At 36.6% G+C, this 26,953-nt stretch overlaps 2 protein-coding genes and 2 long non-coding RNA genes across 4 annotated transcripts in view; 2 read left to right on the plus strand and 2 right to left on the minus strand.

Annotated features, from left to right (window-relative positions):
- The window catches only part of LOC106951317 (uncharacterized), a 25,425-nt gene extending 10,769 nt beyond the window's left edge, over positions 1–14,656 (plus strand). Inside the window, exons 2-3 of the long non-coding RNA XR_001425795.1 lie at positions 6,035–6,042; positions 14,554–14,656. This is a non-coding gene — a long non-coding RNA (uncharacterized LOC106951317). The remainder of the gene's footprint in view (positions 1–6,034; positions 6,043–14,553) is intronic.
- LOC106951323 (uncharacterized) lies at positions 277–15,497 on the minus strand. Its single transcript, XR_001425797.1, has 3 exons — positions 15,423–15,497; positions 15,216–15,218; positions 277–287 (listed from the first exon to the last, which is right to left on the minus strand). It is a non-coding gene; the product is annotated as an uncharacterized LOC106951323 (long non-coding RNA).
- LOC106951300 (carbonic anhydrase 1-like) lies at positions 7,273–14,420 on the minus strand. The gene is made up of 7 exons (XM_015038746.1): positions 14,121–14,420; positions 13,640–13,837; positions 12,032–12,150; positions 10,707–10,799; positions 10,557–10,619; positions 10,325–10,480; positions 7,273–8,892 (listed from the first exon to the last, which is right to left on the minus strand). The coding sequence occupies exons 1-7, from the start codon at positions 14,152–14,154 to the stop codon at positions 8,773–8,775; spliced, it is 783 nt and encodes a 260-aa protein (XP_014894232.1). The 5' UTR covers positions 14,155–14,420; the 3' UTR covers positions 7,273–8,772.
- rbis (ribosomal biogenesis factor) lies at positions 15,390–17,508 on the plus strand. Its single transcript, XM_015038759.1, has 4 exons — positions 15,390–15,493; positions 16,303–16,418; positions 16,546–16,662; positions 16,739–17,508. The coding sequence occupies exons 2-4, from the start codon at positions 16,308–16,310 to the stop codon at positions 16,805–16,807; spliced, it is 297 nt and encodes a 98-aa protein (XP_014894245.1). The 5' UTR covers positions 15,390–15,493; positions 16,303–16,307; the 3' UTR covers positions 16,808–17,508.
- The last annotated feature ends 9,445 nt before the right edge of the window (positions 17,509–26,953 follow it).

Here is a 26,953-nt window from a genome sequence, read left to right on the forward strand (position 1 = left end):
TGATGGTCTCGTTCTTGTCTCGGACTCGACGGCATTTGGTCTCGGTCTTGTCTCGGTCTCAGGCACTGAGGACTTAGCATTTTATTTCAAGACCAGTCGAGACCGCAACTGTGAAAATATCACTAAACGTACAGCATACTGTCCAGTTTATTTGTTAACATCATTGTTTTCAGTGGATGCAAATTGCACCGATTAAAATCCAACCAATAAAGTTTTTCTGTTATTCCCCCTTCCCTCTCCCCACCTTTCACTCGCACGCGGTGCTCCAAGACATGCGCAGTGGTTTCCTCTCAGCGGCAGAAGATCTAATCGTCAGTAATATAACAGCGCTGCATAAATCATAAGAAAACTGATGGCCACAGCTATCTCAGCAGCGCTTTGCTTTCACAGACGGTGGGGACAACATCTAACTTTTTTCGTCACTTAGAAAAGTGTTCAGAAAAGTAGCTCAAAGACAGGTAAGCTCCGTTGACGTGATGTTAGCAAAGCCAGCTGTATAGAGACATAAGCATTTGTGATGAAAAAAAGTAACTCACTGCGTTGAATTATTGTGCGGGGGTGTTGACTTACTTGCCGCAAGCATGGGACATGGGTGTTTTTATGGGAATATGGATCTTTCAGGTCAATTTGAGAAGTAATTTTGATCATATTTTAATTTTTATCGTATCATGTAGCGCGGGGCGCTGGTCTTGGTCTTGTCTTGGTCTCGGGTTAGGTGGCCTTGACCACAACACTGGGATAAATGTCGGAGTCGGAGGAGGAGGAGGGGTGTGGTTCGGTGACCCAGATGACGTTCAAAAGTTTGTTTCTGATCGACTTTTTCCTTCATATTAATCTCAAACAAACCACTGCAAAGCCTGATCCACTTTTTTCACTTCCGATACAATACACAAATCCAACACAAAAACCAAACCGATACAGAGAATCAGCGCTGAAACTGACTTTCAACATTTATTCTTTTAAAAACACAGACATAAATGTACTGGATTACAGATTTATTAAATAACTTTGCACCAATACTTGGTCAAATCAAGCATGTAGAAACAGCTTTAATTTGATCAGTGAGTATTTAGGAGTAAATCAGCCGATTTGAAATAAATAATAAAGAAATTTTCCTTCAAATGGTTCAGAAGGTGAAATTATTAACTCTAAATATAATTTAAAATAAATAATAAAGCAAACTGCTCAGAAAATGAAGCATTTTCCCTTATGTTGTCATGGATACGGAGATTTTATTTTAATTTTGAGATCGATACAGATATTAATATCGGTTCGGTTTACTGCTAATTTATTTCACCTTAAACTGGACTTGCTTTATGATAACTAGTTTTACATTTTCTCAGTATATAAATTTAAGGAAATAAATAGTAAACATTGTTGCTACAAGGTGAATATAATTACATTTTTAACCACATAACTAAAAAGTTATCTTAAAGTTACAGCGCACAGAAAATCATAACAAATCCTTATCAATCAATTAATTAATTAGGTTTATTTGCATATCACATTTCAGCAACAAGGCAGTTCAAAGTCCTTTTATTATATCCTAAAATCACACACAAAAAAATACAAAAACAGTCAACAATTTTCAAGCACCATCAAAATGTCAGTGTTTGCATTAAATAAGAAACATGATTAAAGTCACTCGTGAACAGGTTTGTTTACACCATAAATTATTAAAATTGTGCTGCGGCAAAAATTTTAATTTAAGATTAATTTTCGAAATGTCAGATAAAGCTACTTCCTAGAGCCAACACTTTTTTCTTTTTTTTTAATTGCTGTTTTTCCATTAAGATAATTTATTATATGGTCAATTAAATCACAGCTACTGAATATGGAAGATTTAAAAATGTTGGCAGGTTTTCTGAACGCTCAGATTTAGGGTAAGAATCTAAATCACACACAAAAATTGTATCTCTTGTTATAATTTCTTTTAAAATAAACTAAATACACAACATCTTATTTGAATTTTAAATGTGCTGATATAATTTCTATACAGATAGTATTTTTAAATTCACTTTAATTTGTTTTAAGCAGAGAACAAACTAGCTTATTCATGCTTAAACGTTCAGCTGTTAGAGTTGATTTCCTACAAGGAAGTTGATTATTTTCTGCAAGAAGTTTGCAGGTTTTCTCCAGGTATTCCAGCTTTTTTTCACTGTCTAAAAACGTGACTGTTGGTTTAAATAGTAACTTTAATAAGCAGAAAACCCATTAAAACACAGAAAAGAGGCATATGGTGCATTTATAAAGTAAAGGACTCTGTGCTTCATAGTGGCGTTGTAAAGCGATTGATCAATCTGGTTGCATCAGCGAACAGGAAGAGCAGGTCATGAGGGCAGAGCGGTTTATGATGTAAACTACGCTGTCCTTCACACCGATGGTGTAAGTATCTGAAATGTACCGTCTCCTTCTGAGTAAATGGGGTAAGTAGTAAGTACTCTTTTGATTATTTAGGGCCTTTAAATATAAAAGCCACAGAAGGCTTTACAGTTGAACTCCACACATTTGGCCTTTATTTGCAACATTCAGACCTAAACTGAACTGAGAAACTTTAATTTGAGTTTCTCAATATTTTATTTGTGAAATACTTCAAAAAATCCTGCATTGCTTTCATTCTGCTTTTCATTAGCCGCTCCTAAATTACTGCCACCCTGGGTGACCTCCCTGTCGTCCCCTAACCAATCAGAAGGTAGAAAATCACAGAAACTCTGACCACAGTCAAGCAGAAAGCAAGTAAAACTGGTTTGAGGCACAAATAACAAATCTTTTATCCCGTCTCTAATGTCGTAAATGGATCTTCCTGTTTGGTCCTTATGCACAAAATGGCCACTGATGCATTTTAGGCTCGACTTTATGTTGGCCTGCCACGTGAAATCTCAATAAAATACATGCAAGTATGGTTTTAAACACTTTTATAGCTTTAGTTTAGGGTTGATCTTCTCCTCTGTTGGTGTCACTTCCAAAGGATAATAATGGATCACGTGGAGACTTTAAAAATTTATTTTAAGTGATTTTTATGTCTTCTGAAAAGGATGCAGAGAAATTAACATCCACCTAAAATGAAAAGCACAAACTGTTCATGTCTATTAACCACATTTAATTTATTAATAAGCTGTTACTTAAATAAACATAGCTAAATAAAACAGGAGTCCTGTTGTCGTAACTTGGAATAAACAGGAAAAATGCAGATGAAGGTTTAAGAAATGAGACTTTCTGTTTTTGTCTTTTGTTTGAAACGGTAAAATAAGAGACAGTTTCTGTTTGAGATCTGAAATGATTTACAGATCCCATATCTACAAAAATCTATTTGCTTTTTAAAAATATTTTGTACTATAAAATTGCAGTTTTAATGAATAAAAAAGAGCATTTTGTTGTATAGACCACTTTCACCTCGGCAGGTTTGGTCCCAGTAAAAGTCGACCATATCTGATGGACGCTCCTTCATGGTCTTTTGTAGAAAAATGCCTACTTGTGTACCTCATTAAAAGTGAAGTTTCTGTTTAAATCATGCATTATATTGCCAGAGGAAAAGATGAAGCATCCTGAAGGTTTTAGTTCCTGATTCAGTCACGTTGTAGAAGAAAAATCCCACTGCTGTCAGGACTGAAGCAGGATGTTTTAACGCTTGTTGCAGGAACACATCTTTAGAAGTTCATGTTTACATTAAGCTGTGATAAAGGCTGAGGGAAGGAAAATGTAGAGGAAATTTTGAAATATTTACACTGGCGACATTCTTTTTTCAGTTCGACGCTTTATGACGCATGGAAAGTTCCCAGGACTTTCTTTGAACTTAAGGCGACCAAATACTTGGAAATGTTTTCTGCTGAAGCAGAAATGAAATGAGAGTGTCACTCATTTGATATCAGATGCATCAAAAAGATTGTTTTCAAAAGCTGCAGCAGTAAAAACATTAATTAATGTTTTTTACTCCGCTACGGTTAAAAATCAGTACCAAACCAAAAGTCCTACATATGAACATTTTCCTCTTATTTTTAAACAAAGATTATGGATGAATAATGTGTTTGATTATTGGTATGCAGCCCTGCAGCGTATGGTGTAGATCCAATCAGTTTGTTAGAACCTGTTTCTGAATAGTGATGCCATAAAGATAAAACACAAAATACAGGTTGATGTCAAATGACAACTGGTTGTGCCTTAAAATAACGTCAATCCAGAGTTTACAAAAACAAGCCGGTCTCCTATGTCTCTGTTCGTCTGTGTGTGTCATGGAAATTGTTCACCAACTTTCTCCGTGCGTAAGAAACATGTTGGCCAGACAGAGCTAACTCTGATTCACTTCTTCTTACCATCAGAGTTCAAATAGATGCATAAAAAAGCAACATGCAGCCATCTTCTTGTGTTTTTCTTTGTTGTATTTGGTAAAAATCTTGGAGTTTCTAACAGAACAATCAAACTGATTGTTGTAGTTTTATTCGTTCATTTGGGCTAAAGTGCTAAAGGAGCTAAAACACAAACATCTGGTCAACATGTTGGCATCCGGTGGGACCTTTTCCTCCCGTCCGGCTGTCACAACAGCAAAGAACATGAAAGAGGGCAGCGCCAGTAAACCAACAAAGAGGTAGCACCAAAATAGCATCCGGGGTTAAAGGTCAGCAACGTCAGCTATTTAAATAATCCCAACACTGGAAGAAAATACAATTTGTTGGTTTTTGCTAGAAATCCCCCCAGAAAACATTTTTGTTTTTGGTGAAGTAAAGCCTTAAATAAAGTAAATGTTTATTGAGGTGCCATAATCTCTCACAAACAGTTTTTAAATAAAATCAAACCTAAGAGCAGAGTATATTTATTCTGAAAAAAAGAACTCCCAACAAACAAACAAACAAACAAACAACGCTATGTGAATTCTCATAATCCTTTAAATTTGCATTTGGGAAGAAAACAAACTGGATGCTTGACGTGGGTTTGGTGACTATTTTGGTTGTATTTACCCAGAATGCCCTGCGTTGTAGTCCACTTCCTGCTTTTGGAGCCATCTCAGTACAACCAAATTTACTTTGTTGTTCAAACTAAGACCAGCTGTATTTGCCAAAAATATATCTGTACATTGTGTTGACTTTGGTTTTCCAGAATTGTAATAGTAAAACACGTTGAAAATCGAATAACTTTTCCTTCCTTTTCAGAATTACGCACCAGTTCCTGTTGGTCTATCACAAAATACCAATTAAACACATCTCTGGAAACAATTAAGGGACCACCTGAAATGATCAGTTTTTCCGATTCTGTTTTTAATAGGTTTATGTGTGAGTAAAATGAACATTGTTCTTCTATTCTATTAACAACTCAAAACATGTCTCCGTTATTTGCAGAAAATAAGAAATGGTCAAAATAAAGAAAAAGATGCAGTGCTTTCAGACCTCAGATAAGTAATAATATTAATAATATTCATTTAGAAACAACAATACTAATGTTTTGACTCAGGAAGAGTTCAGCAGTCGGTATTTGGTGGAATAACCGGGAGGTTTTCAATGTTTTTTCCAAAGCTGTACCTTTAGTTGTTGTAACATGACAACATGTGAAGGGGTGACAGGTGTTACCTCTACTCTCATCAGTGTTTAAAAGTATAGCATTAAAAACAAAGCAGAGCACAGTTCCAGGAAAAATAAACCTATCAAACACATTTCTGGCAGGACATCTGATACTCCTGACTGAAACCAGTCTCTGGTTTAACTGGTTTTCCCTAAAAGTCGCTGAATGACTCATCTCTTTTTTAGCATTTATTGAACTTTGTGCATCGCACCACTACTAATGGCATCTGGCCCCGAGCAAACTTTCCTCTCTTCTTTTGTTTTTATAGAGCTCTGTATTGACTCGACTGTGTTAATGAGACTGAGGCTTCACCACTCGATGGTAGTTATTTATATTGATCTTTCAGGATGACACACGTTTCATTTGTGTCACAGTGCAGCTCTGTTTTGAACTCGGTCAAGCAAGGCCAACTTTTTCTGTAAAGAGACACAAAAAGTGTCATAAAAAGACAGAAAAGTGAAGTTGTTGGCAGACATTCCCACAGAATGTGAAGTGTAAAGGCTGATTAATATCTGCAGTGATCTGATATAGAGATGTTACAAAAACCAGCAGCTCACGCATAACTATCGCAGACAAGTCAATGTCTGATCAGTGCTAATGCTACTCGACCAGTTTAATGGACAAAATATTCACTTTTTAGACTAGATATCGCTAATTAATAAACTCAGGGGCCATATTTCATTTAATGAGATACACAAAAATCATTAAAATGAGAAACGTTCTGGTTTTAATGACTAGAGTTATAGGGTCTGTGTTGTATTTTTTCATCTGGCTCCAAGGCAAATTGTGTATTTAGGTGATCTTGGTGTCCATAGCACAAAAACGTTACAGGCCACACATGTTGCAGTAAATAGAAGATAATAATGATGGTCTCAAAGTATTTTTTGCTACCAAATTATTGGCTGATTCCTTATTAACAACTAATAAGAATGTAGCAAGTGGTTTCTGAATGGTAGGTTAAGAACAAAAAATGTTTTTTTCCAGCAGCCATTGTACAGCGTACACAGAGGTAAAACCAGCTGTGCGAACTTGCTGGAGTTCAACTTTGGTTGCTAGGTAACGGAATGGGCTTCACTGAGGTTGCTAGGTGACCGCCAGTGACTGCTGACTTGTTACGTTACATTCCTGCTTATTTTCCAAGAAACAGAAAACAACTCGATGTTTCTTTTTTTTTAAAGCAGTAGAAACTCAAATGGAAGCATAAAAACGTTCAAATTCTGAATTTTGATCAATGGGGGAATGTTGAGATGCTTTACCAAGGCCGAGAAAGAGTCACACGCTGTTAGACAAAGGGCCCATAGTAAAGAGTTACATTTTTGATTCTGTTAGACACCAAGGTCCATTTCTCATGAGAAACAGAAACTTCTCAGGCCACAGAGACATGGTGTGATTTCAGGGAGTGTCTTCAGTCCATATAATCAGCTGCCCTCCTCTTTCTCCTCAGACGCTGCACAGACTTTTTTAGAAACTCTTCTCGGATGTAATGGTAAAGCGTCTCCTTTCAGCGCTGAAAGTTAATAAAATAAGTAAAGACTGAATGCTTTTCTTGGCTGATTTTATGCTCCGTGTGTCAATACAAATTATGATTCATCGATTGAGATTCTCATTCTCAACAGTCCCCTTTAAACCTTGAAGAATAATAAACTTTACTAATATATTACAGTAAACTATTCAAAAACAAAGCGCAAAACAAGCATAGACACAAAAAAGAGTAGACACAAGTTAATCATAAAATGTATTTATTCAACTATTAAATGTCTACACCCCAAAAAAATAACATTACACACTTGGAACAGCCGCATTACTGATTCACATTTTTATTACATATCTCATTAAAATCTTTCTGCAGTAACAAATGCTGCACCCAGACGTCCTGAAGGGCGTTTTGTTAATCATTCTCCTGTAAAGGACACAAGGCTGACAGGATGTTCTTCTGTTTTGGCAGATTCCTCTCATGTTTTCCTCCTAGGACGGTTTCTTCATTGCTAGCTGCTGTGCTATATGGCCTCATGGCTGCAGTGCATCTATACCACTTTAGTACTCAACAGTTGTGTCAATTTGTTCTTTACTGCTATAATTATCAGGATTTAAGGAAAAAAAGAAGGTGATTTTTGCCACAATGCATTATTTAGGAATCACTTAAGGCTTAATTTTCATGAGGTGTCAGGATTTAAAATACAATTCATCATAAAAATAAAGAAAATAGACTAAAAATAACAGCTATTGTCATGGAGCTGTCAGCTCTTATGTACAATTTGAATCAATAAGGAGGTCAAAGCCTTCAGGCTGCATGTCTGCATGGGTCTGCACGTGTGTGTGTGTGTGTGTGTGTGTGAACCAGAGGGGGATTTTCTAAGTCAATCGCTTGCAGTGGAGACGGCTGCAGCGGTTTGGTAAGCTGCTGCGTTGCAGAGGCTGGCTTGCAGTCAGAGATTACAGCTAGATTGGCAGCGGGAGTGTCCTCATGTCTGTGTGTCCACTTTTGGCACCTTGTAACTCACACATGGTGATATGGTGTTATCCGCCCCCGCTAACTGGAGCTGTGCAGCCTGTGGTTTCTGCAGAGCGCCACTCTGGTGAAAATATTTAAGCCACCGTGACATGTTTGCATTGTGTAAAAATGTTGAGCTTTACATCATGTTATATTGCTAATCCCTCATCAAAAACATAACTGGAGTGTTGATTTGACTATTTCAAGCGTATCTGAGGAATATTTTTATCTCCTCAGGCAGACATTTTGGGTGCAGAAATGCCTGGGGGAACTGAGCGGAGACTAATGTCAGCAGAAATCAGCAGCTGCGCGTTTGCTGAGCTCATAATACAAACTATTTCTCAGTGAAATGCTGGTAAAAATGTTGCTCTACAGGCTTAATGGAAAAACTTTGTTGTGATGACTTCCTGAAGGCAGAGTTTCCAGAAGAGCAGGAGCTTCTTAAAGAGACAGAAGTCCAATTCCAAGGTGTTAAATTGCAAACTCAAATTTGTTTTCTCGACAGCATTTTATGGCACTATGTGTCCTGAAAGTACATAATCCTGCCCCTTTAAAAACAAACTTTAACAGGCCATGCTTCTTGGATCCAGAAATAAATACAGCGGTTTTACAGGAGTTTGAGTTTTAGAGCTGGATGGAGAGAGATATGTCTTTTTCCTATGGTTTGCAGCAAAGAAAGGTATTTCTGAAAGGGGGAAGGGAGGACAAGGGGCAGAAGAGGGGGATGGGAACTACTGGAAGGAAGCACGGACAGTGCGGCCTCTGAGTGGCTGCGGAGGGCGGTAGTTGTCCACCATGCAGCATTCAGCCTCGCCCTCACCGGAGAAGAGGAGGCTGCGAAACTTGGCCATCTGTAAAACAGGAGAAGAAGAAAAGTAGTCAGAGCAGCCCACCTGTGATTTATTATAACTCTGATTTAATCCCAGAGACGCTGCACACAGTTCACTGGAGCAGATTACTATAATTTAAATCAGCTGCAAATCTACTTTCCCAAATTAGAGGACTGGTAGCTCATCAAATCTGCAGTAAAACCCCCCAAAAAGGTAATTTTCAGCAGTTAAATAATGGTTTTTGGGCAAAAGGAAAAGTTTAAAAATAAAGAAATCATATAAGTTTTCTGGAACATTTTATTCCGGTTTTAAGAAAGATATTCTTGGTTATCTTAAATCTTGAGCACATAAATGTCAAACCTTTTAAATTATTCATGAAATGGAACAAAAAATAAAAATAAACAGAAGTAACATTGATTTACCAGGCAACATAGGCTTCCTAAGCCACTGATTAGCATATAAATGTTACATTTTCCATTGATTTTTGTAATCAAAAATACTTTAAAACAATAGCTAACAGCTAATCTGCTAAATTTGGGTTAGCAGTTAGCTCTCCAGCTTCCAAAAAACCCTAATTAGCATATAAATGTTACATTTTGTATTGATTTTATAATAAAAAATGCATTAAAACAATAAGTTATCTTTCCAAAGTAATCAAAAAAGATAATTTTTTAAATTTAATCTGACCCATCTCTGTCTTTTCTGAAAATATTTAAGTATTTTGGAGCAAAGCAGCTACAATCTAACAAATCAGTTGCAACATGATTGTGTCAGTTAATAATTTACACACTCCTTCAAAAAGCTTCCGCTATATGACGGAGTTAGTTGTTTTTTTGTTTTACAGCTTTGACCAAATAATTTAGGTGATAGTTTCAATCCCTTGTAATCAGCTGATAGATTATTGATGGGTAATCATTTACTTGCTTGTAAATGTTAGGCCAAGTCTGAAACGGCACTGAGTCGAAAGGTTATCCTGCACCAGGAAATACAACTTGTGCATGCAGTGTTAGTTTTCACATGGCTAAGGGACTTGAGCTGCAGAGTCTAACGTCTGCTGCGTTTGGTGTTTTTGGACAGACACAAATTATATTTTCTGTAAAAGCTGCAGAATCATGCTCTAAGTAGATCAAAGTCCCTTCAGTTTCAGACTTTCATGTGTGGGTTGAATATTTCCTGCTGACTCCCCACACATTCACTCGCACATTGTGGTAAGCCAGTAACGTCTGTGTGAACTCTCACTTGAACTCTTTCTCTCGGTCGGCAGTGTCATTTTTTTCTCATTTGAGACTAAAATGGGGGGCGCTGTATTGCATTTCTTCCCCTTACAAGAGGTTTGTTCTTCTGGTTTTAGGAACAGCAACACCAACAATTATGCCCTTGATTCATGTCGTAGCAAAAAGGAGAAGCTTTGCTCACAGAGCCGTGGAAGAATGGGCTCTTTAATTAGAAATACCTGCTCAGAGCTGACGCTGATTGGCTCTTTGCAGACGATCCAAGTGACGCTTTCCAGCAGAGGGGGCGTGGTCAGAGAGCCCTCGTACGTCCAGTAGTCCAGGCAACCAGGCAGCAACGATTCAGGGTTGAAGTCAGCAAAGGAACATTGGCTGTCCTGAAAGTGCATGACAGAAAAGTAAATAAATTAATTGATTCAGAGGATGAACAAGAGTGGTTCTGTAGCTACGTACTTTGGTCTTGATTGAATCAAACTCGTCAATAAGTTTCTGGAGATTAGGGTTTTCTTCACCAATCTGAAAGACAGGAAATAATAAAAAACCAGAGTGAGTTTTTCTGAGGTGTTGAGGTCACACTGAATGACTTCAACCAATAATGTTTACCTTCAGGAAGACTCCAACTACAGCAAGGCCGTCAGGTTGACTGGCGGCTTCCCCAAAGTTTGCATATTTAGTGTTCCAGTGCACCAGATGGAGCTGGAAATAAATTAGTACAATGATGTTTTTATTTAAGAACACAAAATAATGACTTTTAAGATGTTTCTGTGCCCCAGATTTTATGGAAATTACAGTTAATCTCATTGTCTTGGAAAATAGAGGAGTAATCGTACACTTCCTGTCCAAATGCTACGGATACTCCTTTCCTGATCACACTGGATCAATTTCTAACTGGATTTTATTGGGTTGTTTTGTAATTAAGGAATCAATTTGGTCTGTCAGCATTTTATAAAATAACACCAACATGGATTTTAAAGAGTGAATAGTGCAGATTTGGATCTCATTGTGGTAAAACTACTGAAAATGAAACATTTTTGTCCGTAAATGATTTTAATATAATATCTAAAGCTTTAAAAGCATCTATTATCTCAAAAAGGTGAAGTATTTACCTTCAGGGAAGTATTTCTACAGAAACTGATGATAATTTACGCTGGAAATTGGTCTGTTCCATGAGGCAGAAGTTAGGTTGCTTGGAAACTGCAGTTCAGAGGAGGAGCTGCACCTCGAGGGCGGAGCTACGTCCACCCAGGAGTTTTGCACAGCTGCCATGGGAGCTTAAATGTGCAGTATGGAACTTTTACATGTAAAAAAGGTGGGTCTTTTTTTACATATTTGTTGAAACTGTCAACATGTCATGACATTATGGTATGACACAAATAATCTATGAAAAATTTGAACTCATCTGCTTTCCCCTGGCCAACCAATCAGAGCCAGGGGGCGGGTCTTTGCACTCTCAACCAATCACAGTCTTGTGTGGCACTGCTCTCTACCATAGCCTGTTGTGAATGCTAGCATGCTTTCCTGAAACAGTAAGTTGTTTCTCCGTCATTAGGACATGTAGAAGTGAGTACATGAGGAAGATTGACAGTGATAAGACCCGCCTCCTGGCTCTGATTGGTTGGTTTTGGTTGGGAATGGAAGTGGAGCAGCTCCATCTTTTCACACAGTATACTGTCAGAACATGGTGACAGTTTTCACAAATATGTAAAAAACATATATTTTAATAAAAGTTATACACTGCACCTTTAAAGGATTTTGCAAACATGCATGAAAGAATCAAAGCAACACTCCAGGCGTGTTTTTGATGAGGTTAAAATTTACATTTTATCATGATGTAAAGTTTACTTTAACTGACAGAATCTGGAACGGCACCCTTTTAGTTTTTAACCTCAATCTTTTGTAATGTGATATTTTTATAACAGCATTCTTACTTCAGCCGGGTATTTGGTCCCGGCCACAGTATGTTCAGAGCCGTGGTCATCTGAAGACCCCCAGTGAAAATGAAACTGTTTCAGTCTGTGGTTAAATAAGACGGGTCCGTCTTTCAGAGCTGCGGAGAGGACAAAAAAAAAAAAAAGGAAATACTCCTCAGTCAAGTCAGCCTACACTCAGCATGAGTCAGCCACAGTGCGGGTTTGAATGTTGCACTTTGGTAGGTGAAACACAAACACACTGCAAAGGAAATACGTCCTTGAACGAAGATTATAAAGAGCAACATAAATAAGACAAGATCTGAACTTCCTTCTTGATGAAACAGACTCAGTTCTTGTTGTGTAAGAACTCAGCAAACTGATGTCCAGAATACAGTCCAAGTTGCGTAATCTATATTTACTCACTGAATACAAAGCAGTGGAAATAATTGAGATGCTCAAAACATTTAGCAGTACTGACTCTTTGTTCAACAGAGACAGTCGACATGTTTCATGTTTTCCACGGGTACATATGATGCATAATCACATCCTGCAGACAAATGGAGGCTTCGTTTAGAAGAAAAGGAAGAAGATGAGCAATCCAGGTTAACAACACAGAAATTACACTCTATTCTCAATTATATGTGTAAATTAATTCAGAAAAATTGCAAACCAAGAAAACAAGGCAGCCATAGATTGTGTTCTTCTTGCAGAAAAACCACCAACCCCCAACTTGTTTTTTTCTCTCCACTTTTTCACAATTGACCTCACTGCCAGCTTTAAAGTTGCCATGGGAAACGGTTTCCAGGGGCTTTCTTTTGCAGGGTCTGAATGCTTTTCTTTTCATTTACAATTCAATAGAAACAAGAAAGTTTAAATTAAAATCTATTTACAGGATTGTAAAATAGCCAGTAAAACCTGTTCAACAATTGGTGGAAATCCTGAAAATCATTAATTTACTTGTTCTTGATCTTAACCATGTAACTCCAAATGTATAAGTTCTGGTTCCCATATTTCTATGAGAAGATCTAAGGACAGGATAATAGGAAGCTACAAAGTCAACAAATAGAAAATAAAATATAAATACCAATTATATATGTATACAGATAGAGGAAGAAAAGCTATGTGTGATACCTGAAGTTGTTTTAGTTATCCGGCATGTTATTTTAATTTACAGAATAAATTTTGGTTTGGTTTGTAAATTACAATTATCATATTAGTTATACAAAAATGAAGAAATCCAGGTAGTATTTAAAATATTGTTTGATTAAAGACAATCTGTTTGAAACTTTAGTCACTTCAGTCCTTTCAGAGGCCAGAATAAAAGTCTAATCAACGCACAAATCGTTATAAATCCGTTTGCTTACACTTACAGCACACCATGATCTGGAAAATAAAATCTTATCTGCAGCCAACAATCTATACGACCGTTTTGTATCGGATTGATTTGATATATTTCTATATAACTGGATGTAAATTACATCGGATTGTCTTGAAAAGCCCCTTAAGATTATCTTGTTGAATCAAATTAACACGAATTAGGCTGGAACGTGGAAATCTTAAGTAACAGGAGGAATATTGCCCCGTTGACGTTAATAATCCACGCAGTATTCAGAAGTGGACACTAACTTGAGCTGTCGATGTCGTCTAGGAAGGTCACTTGGAAGGAATGGCCGTTGTTGAGGATCTCCAGGCAGGTGGACGGGTCGTACTTCAGGACGAGCGGCTTCAGCGCCGGGTCGTATGAAGCGTCACCCGGAACGATGTTGATGGGAGACTGGCGGGGTCCGTTCGCAATTGGGAAGCTGTCAGCCCATTTGTCGGGTCCTGGATATCATGTGCATAGTAAAATAAATAAATAAATAAATAAATAAATAAATAAATAAATAATCAGATTAATTTCTTTAAGCTTTGTGTGTATAAAATGCATTTTGGGGAGGAATCTGTGCGTAAAATTCCCCAAAACGCATTAGTCATATTCTGATGACACAAAAATCTCTGCAGAGATCAGAGGATGCGCATTATGCTTTAATTTATTCAGCACCCTTCTCGTTCCTATGACTGGTTCTAATATTAATTTAATTACTGCACCATCCAAACAGCGCCTCACCGGTATGCGCTCCGTATCCCCAAGCGTGAGACATTGCTAATGTGTTTTCTGCAGAGGCTGTGTAATCTCCCAGCGCAGAACAGAGCAATGCAGTGCAGAGCTGCCAGTGTCCTCCACCTGACAGCTGCCGAGCTTATATAGCCTGTGCGCGGCGCGTCTGCCAGGCTGGTGGTGGCCACATGATGCCTGCGTATAGTGACCGCGGGAGGAGTTTAGACGCGATGAAGCGACGCTCAGTATCAATCCAAGGCTCCAAATTCCTCATCCATGCCGGAGAAACATGCAGATTGATGCGCTTTCGGTTTTCATCTAACGGATTTTGCTGCGTATTACGCAATGATGTGACGCAGTACAGGGTGGCGGCGCAAGGTGAAACCGGACTTCAATTATACCAGTAATTTTCACAAAAGCTAAAAGAAAAATTGCTATAAAGGAAGAAGATTGTTTTTAACTTATTTTTTTGTTGCAATCTATAATCAATCTCAGATTATTAATACCTTAATTTGATAATAAAGTCACAAGTTATTACACGAGCTCAACAAAATTACATTAAAACGGAAATCATGCATTTTTTTACCTCCATATATTTATAACACTAAGTGCACATTAAATATGACAACCCAATGAAATAATTTCAGATAATTATTTATTCAGTCTCATTGGGAATTTCCACAGACCTTGTAGATTATTATTTGCAGCCCAGTGGCAACTACTGCTTAGTGCAGCATGACACAATGAGGTTTGCATCGCAGTGCTGCGTGAAGATCGTGCAAACTGGAGGGAAGGGGTAATTAATTGTGTAATGGAACCATCTGGTGGTGCTAAACAGAACTGCAAGAGTTTTTGTACATCAGAACAACAAAATTGTATTTTATAGGGTTTTTATGTGGTAAACCAACACCAAGTATTGCTTTAATAGTTTTTACAATTAGCAATCTTAAAACGATGGAGTGGATTTGCATTCAGTGAATAAACTACCTTTTTATTTAACTGTTGCAAGTCTTTTTGGATAGATTTGTACATACAGACCAGATTATTTGACCAAACTTAGGAAACAGAGTTGTGAGATATTCAAAGTTTGCATTACTGTTTTACAACCTAATTCTGTTTTACACTTATATAATATAATATAATATAATATAATATAATATAATATAATATAATATAATATAATATAATATAATATAATATAATATAATATAATATAGAGTTAGGTTAAAGCTTCCCTTAAATCCACCTGACGAAGATGGCGCCCTCATTGACGGGTTTCACAATACCAGTCATTTTATCGCGTCGTCGCACGCAAGTGACGTAACCGGCAGGGCACGTTTGTAGCACATGAATTCACAAACATTGCTCCTCATATGAAAAAGGTAAGTAAACTTTTATTTAGTGCTTCTATTTTCTGATTTCGATTTTTGGCTCCGATTTAGCTTCTCTATGGCTGTTAGGATGTTTGGCTAAAATGTACGTTGTGACGCCGCATTTGTTTACAACGTGGAAAGTGAACAGTTGACAATAACGAGTTCGATATTAGTTAAAGAGCACATTGTATGAAAGGCTAATTGTTCTAGAAGCGCATTTATCAACTATTAAAACACTATTGGAGAACATAAACATCTAACGGAACGTGAGCTGACCTATTTTAGTAGTTTAATGCAACTACAAAAACAAGCTTTAAAAACAACTAGTAGCTTAGTATTTCACAGCGTTTTGTTTAAATAAACGCTTCCAACATTTAGAATATAAAATGATTGTTATACAGATTTACTGTACTTCAGGAAATAAATCTGTAAAATAAAGACATCTGCTTTATTTTTTAAAATTTGGGTTCGTGAATACAGTTTAACTACCAGAATAAGAGAGATAATTATTACTTTCTTTTAAATCAGAAGTTTGCGTACACTAAGACTGGTTGGGAAAATCCTGGATGATGATGATGATGTCAAAGCGTTAGAAGCTTCTCAAAGGTTAATTAACAATAAAATAAATAATGTGATACCTGAATTTGCTATTTAATATTTTTAAACAGTTACATGCAAGTATGAACAATATAAGAATGTGAGAAGACATTTTTAGGATGCTGGAAAGACAGTGTTATCCACACTGAGACTAGTTTTGTTCTGAAATAGTCTGTTTTTTCTTTAAAATTTCTCTGTTGCTGTTTTTCCATTTCCTTCAGGTAACATGGCGAAGAATAAACAGAAAGGAAAGAAGCAGAAGAGTGTTTTCCAAGTAGCAAACAGGCATCTGAAGATGAAGAACAAAGCAAAACCTGTCACAACATCTCTAAAAAATGTGAGATTTTACCCTTCCCGCCTTAAATTATGCACATGTATTATCCATCCCCTCCATATATCTTATATATATCCAATTCAGTGTAGCGTTTACACCTGCTGCTTCGGTGTGTGTTGTGTTTGGACAGATCAATGCAATGAAAAATGAGAAGGTTGAAAACCTAAACCAGGTATTTACGGAGGTGCAGAGGGATGTGAAGAGCATTTCCAAAGGTGTTGTGCCGCAACCAAAGAAAAAAACACAGGTAGAGGACGAAACTGTTTAATACTTTAGATACTTTTATGACACAGACAATAACACATATGTTTGGGCTTTTTTAGGGTCCGAAAGAACCACCAAAGGAACCGGTAAATGTTGACAATGCTGCTCAGCTTTTCTCTCAGCTTTAATGGATCGATCCTGATGACTGATTCACATTTTTTCTGATGGACATTAAATGTCAAAAAGAGGAATGCAGATTTTCCTACAGCACCAGCATGTTGTTTAATCCTTCGCTGCAACTGAAGAAGTATATTGGCGGCAAAAAAATGAGACTGTCAACAATGAATCTTCTGTTTTTGTTCTTGACTATTTTTTCTACGTTTGCACAGATTAATAAAACAAAAAAGGAAATTTAAACGAAACGAGTGATGTCTTTGAATCAAACACCACTTCATATGTTTGGATATTTGGGAAGCTGCAGTAACTGTTTTTGTTTTTGTCAAACCAGAACACGAATCAAACACATTTAACTGAACTTTGCATGAATATTTCAAGTTGTATGCATTAATTAGAATTAAAATTCAGAATCAATTTAAATTTATACAACAAGTTAATGTTTTTCTTAAGTCACTGAAATTGTTTTCCGCCAAGACAATCTCCTGCCGGTGTGTCTGAAACCACCACACAGCCAAACTGCTTTAATTTTTCCATTAACGCTTTTCGATGCAATTTCATATTTCCGTCGCTCTGTCGCCATCTAGCGGCCAGAGTTATGCATAAATTCCAGTTTAGCCACTTTGCATTTAAATACCTAAATTTACATCTGGTTTGTGCAGTATAACGTGTCAACGTTGAGTGATATCATGCTTTGCCTTTATTTAAATAAAAAGTTAAAAAAATACATGTTCTATTTTCATTTGTTCGTTTTTGCCATTTTCCTGTGTTGGTGTGTTGGCTTACAAACTGGTTAAAATTTTATTATGTAGATAAAAAGATACAACAAATAAAAGCCAAAAACAAAAATATGTGGCCATAGCCTTGTAACAATAAAAGTTCAAATTGAACTGAAAGGCCACAAAAGCAAAGAAAGAGTTCATTCATGGGAGCAGCTGCACCTTCCCTCTTTTATTATTTAACATGTTTTGTTGTGACTTTTTGTAAATCTCAGTTGACTCCTGCTCCCATTGTTGATGGGTCAACCCAACATTCGTGACCTCCTGCCAAACAAACCCAGAGAAGGAAGCCTGTTCATCAGGGAGCTCACAGTTTTAGTTTCCTCCACTATAAAACTGTAGACTTGAAAAGTGATGTTCTCAGACAGAATGGTTACAAATGTTCATCTATACACTGCAAAAACAAAATCTTACAAAGTAATTTTGTCTAGTTTCTAGAGAAAGTATCTTCATACCCTTTAAATAAGACAAAAGTAATTTATAAGAAACATTTCAGAACGACAGAGGAGCGTGTTTTAAGTTAATAATTCCTTAATATTGATGGAAAATTACTAGTTCCATTGGAATATATAAAAAGAAAGATTGTATTGTATTGTTGATAGTATAGTATAGTAATATACTATACTATCAACAATACTAAGGAATTATTGACTTAAATTAGCTAATATATCTTTCTGAAAAAATACTTGTAATCTTGTTTTCTCTTATTTCAAATGTGCAAAGATATTTGCAGTAGGAACTAAACAAAATGATGTATTTTTTGTGTTTTTGCAGTGTAGAGTGGCTTCTACAGAGTATTACACTTGAGAGGCTAAATATAATTTTAATTTTGTTCTCTGTCAGACTATAGGTTTGTCTAGCAAAACAAATAAAAATTTAATTGAAAACCTTCAATTTTAACAAATTGTTCTACTTCAGGTTGGAAATAAACTGAAGTTATTAGTTGACATATAACAAAAAAAAAAAAAAAAAAAGAAAAAATAATGCTATTTTAAAATGTTTATGTATTTTAATGTTTTATTTCTGAACTTCATTGTTCTACTAAGCATTTCCTTGCCCTCCTGTGCAGGTATCAAACATTTATGTACAAAAAAAAAACAAAAAACGTATTCCTGGACTTCAAGCTGTCATTTCCATCTTGAGGGCACTTGAAGGTGGAGTATAGATTTTTTTGGCTGCAGCATGGAGCCGCTCAGCCGTTATCAGTATTCTGCTGCTGCATACTTCTGGAGTAAGCTGACATCTGAGGTCACCAGTGCTCCATCGCTTTCCTGATTGCTCGTCTCCATGGCGACCTCTGACAGAGTCCAGCTGGTCGATACGTTTGGAATAAGCATGAGGTCTACAGCAAATCCACACAGGACTGTGATGAAATGAAAAACGTTACAGATTTGAAAAATAAAGTTCTGATGATTTAAGCGGTACATCATGACCTCATCACTGATTTGGACTGATGGTAATCCATCTTGGTTTATATTGGTTGGAAATTTATTGTATTTATTGCAAATCTGCAACTTTTTATTCTGTTAATTCAGCTGAGTTTTGTTTTTAACATCATCTTAATAATGTAATTAAGATGTTAGAAATTTAGCATTGCTAGCAATGCTAAATTACTTAAGAAAGATGACATAATTATGGTTATTACAACTGCAGTGTTGAGTCTGCCAAATACCATTGATCCCTTTCAAAATTAAAAGAATTAAATTTACATTTTCACATAAAACTGGAGCTAGATGTGTAACAGGGTTTTATTTTAACCATATTGTTGAGGTGAAGTTTGTCAAAACTGGTTTATTCATCTTTCAAACTAATTTTGCTTAGCCAAAAAGTTATTTTCTCCTTTTTGGCAATATGGCCGTATTGCTCTTGACGGTTGGTGGTTACCATAGCAACCAGTAACTGTCAGCGCCGCCCCCTTTCTCTGTTGCCCCAGTAACTGTGGTATCGACTCTGTTTTCTTTACAAGTATTATATTTTAACGTACATTTAGGAGAACTTTAACTAAATACAGGGTTTCATATGTACTTCTGCCAGGTTTTGTATTTGCTTTTAACTTTTATCATTGTTGTTGCAGTGTTTAATTTTACAAGTGTAACTGCTGCTAACTGCTGTCAGCTGTTCATTGGGAACCAGTGCTCTGTAGTTTGTTTAGGGTTATTTATTGTCTCTTATCTTTTTATCATAATGTATAGGGACAGAAACTGCTGAACCGATGTTAACCACCAACTTGATTTTCTGTCTTGATAGAATAAATTCAATGAACCTGAGTGTGTTGTGAAGTCAACCTACCGAACCTGAGATGAACAGAGAAGGGTTACATATGTGTCTGAATATTAAATGAAAAGTGGATGTAGCAGTGCTGAGTGTTGTAAAGAACAAATTTACAAATCTTAATTAACAGGACATGGTTTGGCTGAAATCCTTCGCCTTGATCCCTTCTGGATAAAAGGTGCAAACGGCTGATGAGAAGAGTCTACCAGAGCCGTTTTTTAAAGCCGGTGCCTCCCACTGTGATCCAGATGGCAGCATCAGAACATAGGCGGAGGGTTTGCACCACTTTCACACCCCAGGGAAGCGGGTTTCATGCCAGAGCACGCACACATCGGATTGGATTGGGTTTTTAATCTACATGAGCTGGTTGGGTGTGTGTGTGTGTGTGTGTGGATCTGTGGGAAGGACAGTGAGGGTGTGTTTGTCATACCAAAGAGTGTTGCTCCAAAAATACTAAAATCTTCGGCTGTCTCCTAATTCATATGATGTTTTAGAAGGAGATAGAAGATGCAGTGTGACCAAAATTACCAAAATAAAAGCAATTTAGACAGAGAGAGTTTGAAACATCCACAAGATGGCGCTGTGGATAACGCCATCAATATGCAGAGAGAGGCGCAGAGAAGTGGGTCTGTGCGTTTGTTTTGGGCTCACAGATCGAGAAAGAAACAGGGGTTTGGCTCCCTGAATCCCAATGAGAATCCAAAGGCCCATTTGCAGCGTGACGTTCCCTCCACTCAGTTCTGTTTTTCACTCTGATGGGACCAACAGCAAAAGGTTACAGCATCTGCACTCCTCCATGTGAGAGAATTGGGAATCGATGGGTGTGTTTGTGCAGGGTTGAGGCACACGGAGCACGTATATGGGTGTTGGCTGTTGTTCAGATTTGCTTTTCCAGAGTCATTTCAGATGCAGAGGTTGTCACAACTCATGCAAGCTTTATTGTCAAACATCCACATCGTAATTTCTTCTGATTCCACTTCATGAAACCAAATTAAATTACAGATATATTTTTTGAATGATGTTTTAAATTGGGTTAGGCTGTTTCCAAACCAATAAACTCACATAAATTATTGTGTTTTTAATTTTGTGTACTTATATATGAATAAAATGTGCAGAAAACACCGAAGAAGGTTAATCTCCCTCATGTCAACGAGAAGAAGCTATTTTAGCTAAGCTAGCTAAAACAGATAAGAAAAAGCAAAGCTGAAACTGTAAACAAGAAATGAAAACAAAAAAGTCTTATGAATAGCTTCTGTTTCTAGGCTAATGTAAGCATGCTAGCTCATGTCTGTGTTGCTAACGCTAATGCTAATGAAAGTATGTTGTTGCTATCACTACTTGGTGTGGCACAGGACAAAAATGTTTGAGTAAATATGGTAAGCTGTTTATCATACAATACAGCTATCGTTGAAAGCAGTGAAATTAGAATATAGTGTGTTTTGTACATTTAATGGCACCATTTTCTTACAAATATTTTATTATAACATATGTAAAGTGGATGCTTTCAGCTTTTTGTGATAAACTAGGATAAGATAAGGCAAAAAAAGTGCTCTGGCTTTGCTAAAATATGTTTCGAATATGAAAGAGGTGAAGTAATGATCCATAAAAGGTCAGAACGTAAGTCAGACGTATTTCCATCACGACTTATAGAGAATGCTATTAGGTAATGCTAATAAAGCTGGAAAACCTCTTTGCAATGCCTTAAAAAGTAAATTCATTAATATTTATTTTCTTCTTCAAATGCATTAGTCTACTTAGTGGCTTTCAAGCTGCCCTTTAATGTCTTTAAAGACCATTTGTCAACTTGTTAGATAGCCAAGATTTAAATTGTGATTAAAAGTTTGCCTCCTAAACCCTTGGAGCAATGTCTGTCCTCAAGGTAACCTCAAATTAAAGCTTTATTTTATGAAGACTTACCTCAAAGGTACTTTGTTGCAAAATAGACTGCTTTCTTCACTCTGTTGTTGTAAATATTAAATATATTATCTTCTATCATTAGCAGAGTGAGATGATAACTCTAGTTTTGAAGGAGTGTTTCATTTATTTTAAGGTAGAAATTCATCTTTTAAAAAACATTTTTTTAGACATGTGATTTGACTAAACATGGAGGAAATAAAGAACCTTCATTAAGATTTAGATTTTGTTTAATTGATGCAATCACTTCTGCTCTTTGCAACACCTCCGGTTTGTTTGAAAAGTCTTGATTAGCAGGACGCCTTGCTGAGTTCATGAAAGTATGACAGAGGTTACTGTGATGGAAATGAGCTTTCTTTTTTTAAGCCTTGGAGACCTAGAAAAGGTGGTTTTCTGTTCATGTAAAAATGCATACAACACATTCTTTGCTTCGCTGCAAAGACACGTAGGAGTAAATTATTTTAATATTAAATTATTGTAATAAGCGGAGGCCTACTTGAGTTTCATATCTGGAGCTTATTTATGGAAAATTTCCATTTTATTGATATGAAGTCATGAAAAAGCTTTTTGTTTTGTGAAACCTTTGCAGAGGAAAGCTGTCAAACCAGTTGTGCAATGGCAAGATGTGCACAATTAGTAAATCTGGGAGAGTAGTAGGCCATACTAATAAAAAAATATACAAATAAAATTATGAGAATAAAGTCATACAAAAATAAACTCAGAATTTCAAGAATAAAGTTGAGAAAAAAGTCATATTTTGAGAATTAAGTTGTAACATTATTACTTTATTCTTGTATTATTTTGATTTGTTTTTGCACAAAATTATTCTCATAATTTTATGACTTTATTCTCGTCATTTCATTACTTTATTCCCAAAATTTTATGACTTCTCGTTTATTTTTGTTTCTCAGTGTGGCCCTAATACTACCATCGTAATATTTCAGGTAAGCTGATGGCGTGATGTGATGAGTTTTGCTTTACTTGGATGACTGGTTTTCAATGTTTTTTGGCCACGGTAGAGGACAGAGGATCTCTCTTCTTCCTGTGATTTGTTGTTTTATTCTGCAGCTTGTGTGCAATGTTCATTACTCAGTTTGAAGTAGTGCAGAGATTCAGCTGTTTTTTTTTTTTTTTTTGCTCCTGCATTGTGTCAAAGTGCCTCAAATCTTCTGTTAAATGCTATAAAACATGTATTGTTATCCTCCTCTCTGCTGCCTCTAATGCAGCTGAAACGTCACCCTGTTGTCTAAATGAGGATGACGCAACCTATAAACACTAAACAGAAGGTTGGGAATTTAAATCTCACTGATCAATGCATTCAGTTGCACAGATTTACCGCTCTGTGTACAAGTGTCTGCCTCCATCTGGCAAACACCCTTTAAAGAAAGATAATTCCTGCTTTTTAAAAATGTATTGCATTGATGGATCAGTGTGAAAGCAGCCATGTAATCCTTTTCCTGCTATTGCCTAATGGTCATAGGTTGTGTGCAACATGGTGCAATTCTTTTCAAAATTTTGTATTGAAGAAAGATGACTTTGTGTAGGTGGCAAAAGTGCCTTGTGCTCTTCGTCTTTTCTATTCCACAAGGGGAAAAAAAAAGAAAAGCATGAAAAGAAAGCCTCCCCCCTTGGTGTGCAGCTGAATTTTTTTCTCTACGGGAAAGATCAACCCATCAGCCAGTTTGACAGCTTTCATGTGTCACCTGTGGCAGCCAGCTACTGTCCAGAGATTAGTCCGTATAAACTGGAATAATATAGAATTTTCAAGGTTTGTAAAGGCTTTATTATTGCAATACCAACAAATGTATTGAAAAAGTATATATTTTGCCTTTAGCTGTTCATACTTGTCATTAAAACTTTAATTCAATGCGTAGTTTCACTTTCGTGAACTTTGTCTCGTAACTTCCAGTTGCTATGGAGTTGCTATGACAACAATAAACAAGCCACAGGCCTAGAACTAGCTCTCGCCTCGCTTTATTTATAAGTTTATCTAACTTATAAACGGTAAGTACATTACAACTATTACTAAATCACAATTTTTACTACTTTACCTATCTCTGTGTAATACTAACCTAAATATTTACTGTAGTAGTTACTACCGAACTAACACAGTTAGCTTAGCTAATGTAGCTTTTGTCTGCTAGCTAAGACGGACGTGTAGCCTAGGTGTAAGATACTATATGTACTTACTCTGCCAGTCGCCAAAACCTTGTTATTCACACAAAGAGTCTTTTACAAGTCCATTTAAATATTGATTTTATGAGTCCATGGATTTGAGGCTGTGAAGCTCCTCCATGGTGTTTTAACTATGCTTAACATGAGATCGGAGGCAGCTTGTCCACGTCGTCTGACATATTTTCCTTCTCCGTCTCATGGGTCAACTCTGCAACTCATGCGCTTGCCTACTAAGATGGTGTCAATCACTTCCAGTTCAGACTTGTGGAAATTATGTACTGAAAAAACCCTTCCCTCAAATTATTAAGTAAATTCATTGTATAATGAGGGATATATTTCAGGTGTTTGTTTCTGGTAATTTTAAAAGTGTAATATTTACCTTCTATAAACAATATCTTTATTACATCTTTATTGAAACAATTACCATGTTGTGACAGACAACAATCAGCTCTTTCCCCACACCACACCTACCATGAATGCAGGGTGTGGATTAAAACTTGCATGAAAAGCCAATTAAAAGTGTCACTATTTACCAAAAGACACTTCATGACAACTGTCATAAACATTTATGAAGACTCCTTCATGTTTATGACAGTGTCATGTTACCCAAGAATGTCGTTTTTTGACACCAAAAATGTTAATTTGACTGTGGATTGTTGCGTCTAAGTTTTGAATCACTTTGAGCTTTAGAAAAACAAAGCAACAGCCCGACAGCAGAAATCCGTCTTTTAGAAAGCCACGTTCTTAGTCGGTGACACCTTACAAAGGACGAGGGGAATGAACAGATGTACTTTGTTCATCCGTCTGACTGGTGTAGCAAGGCGCAGTCGCCTCTCTCTGTCTTCACTGACAAGCAAAACATGCTCTACTGTCCTCTCCACACATCTCTCCAGAGCCGCCTCCCCTCCGCTTCCTCCTGCACTCAGCTGCAGACTGGATCCTTTTACCTGCAGGTTGGGACCTCACCTGAGACTCCAGCATTGTGCCCAGGTTCCTATTGTTGAACACGTACACACAAACACACACACAACCCGGTTTGCTGTGTTTCTTCAAGTGTAAAGCCTATTTCATACCCAACCAAACAGCTTGCAGTGGCGTGACGCTCTGCTGGTTCGGTGCAGATGGAAAATAGAGCTGCAGAAGCTTGGGATTGTTTGTTTGGGCATTTGATTGTTATCAAGATCCAGTTTGCTGCGTGTAAATGACTTGGCGGAGGCCCTGCAGATTTAGATCTGCAAATGGTCACACTTCTCTGTAATTTGGAAATTTTTGACATCCCAATCAAATTGTAAATGAGGAATTTAGATCTAGTGACTTATTATGCGTCCTTGAACAGGTTAGGATACGAGCGATACAGAACATGTCTTTTACACTTTTCTTTTTTGCACAAAACTATTTCAAGCTGTTTTAGGGTCTCTTGTCACCTTTAAATCAAACTTTTTGGTACGGGGGCCAAAAATGTCAAATTGAAACTAGTCAGGAGCCACAAAAGTTTTTTTGTATTTTTCTTTCCAATGATAACTGCAAAAACTAATCTGTTTTTAAATTTTTAATAAACAAACTAAACACAGAACATTTTAATGAAATAAGCAAAGAAGTAAATTTGAAAGTTTTCCAAACCAAAAACAGTAAAAAATATCTTAAATTGTTAATCTTTTTTATGGATTTTTAAAAAATATCTTTTTAGCAGCAAGAACAGGATGTGGCTCATTTATTTTGCTTATTTATTTATTTATTGGCCAAAATCGCATTTTAGGACAAGACTCTGGATGTTTTAGGTCCCTGTTACTAATAACTTAAATTAAAAGCAAAAGTCTGCATGAATACTTTTTATTCCACCTTGAATTTTATATTTTAATATTTTAACTATATATTTTCTGAATTTTACCTCAACATCAGCTACATAAACTGGCAAACCAGATCTAGGCTTTCAGGAACTGTGATGAAGGACCAAATTATTCAGAGGGGCGGAAGTGGAAGTGGGTTTTCTGCATATAATCTCACTCTCCAAGTAAAAACCGAACCACAAATATACGAGGGTTCCAGATATTATTTATTTAAACATTTCAACCTTTTAAGTTTGACCAAAAACAGCAGAAATCTTCAAGAGGGGAAAATACAATTTTCACCTCACTGTCTATCGATGAACTTTCTTTGTAAAATGTAAGAACCGACAGGACACCCAGTCGATTCCACAGCTTCACCCAGCTTTGGTTTACTGGTGAACACCAAGGGGAAGCGTCTCTGCTGAGCTTTCTGCCGCGGCTCAGATTCACCCACTCAGAGCAGGACGCATCGATGTGTGCACACATAAACAAACTGTGTTTTCAGCCCAAGTAATGAACTGTGCAAAAACCCATCTGTGTTCCATTTTCAGTTTATAACATCTGCATCAACATTAATGATCCCACAGACATATTGGTGTGCAGCATAGTCTGCTTTGTAGCATATATTTCCTTCACACTTTTCTTCCTGGTTATCAGAAATAAAAACAAAACAAAACTGGATTTGGGAAAATGCAGTAGCTTTATGAACAGGAGGACATTTAGAAACCATTTAAAAAACCAATGAACTCATTAGTTCTGAAGCCGTAAATGTGTTTTAAATAGCCACTATCATTAACAGGGAAAACTGCCCGAAGGGTTCATGTTCTAGGAATCACAGATAAAAATGCTTTTTATCCCATTTTTATTATTGGAAGCTGCATTGGGACATTTAAAATCAGAAGTAAATGCTTGCAGTTAAACTTTAATTATGATGGTGGAAATAAGACTAAAAATGTTCAACCTTAGTAAACTTAACTTTTGCAGAAACTGTTTGAAAAATTAATGTTTTTTAATTTTCTTTCCAAAGAGTCTCACGTTCTTGTAATCTTTTAAGGTGGTTATGATCAAAGAAAGGTTTTCTGAAGGTCTCAAAGTTTTTCTTTACACTTTAGCTCTAACCTTGCATGATCTCGAACTCAATAGACTGAATATAAATGAATTAAACTGAAATAATACTATTTCAATGTGAATAATA

Source organism: Poecilia latipinna, unplaced genomic scaffold (assembly GCF_001443285.1).
Source record: "Poecilia latipinna isolate Pla-1442-1.1 unplaced genomic scaffold, P_latipinna-1.0 Scaffold26, whole genome shotgun sequence".
Lineage (NCBI taxonomy): Eukaryota > Metazoa > Chordata > Actinopteri > Cyprinodontiformes > Poeciliidae > Poecilia > Poecilia latipinna.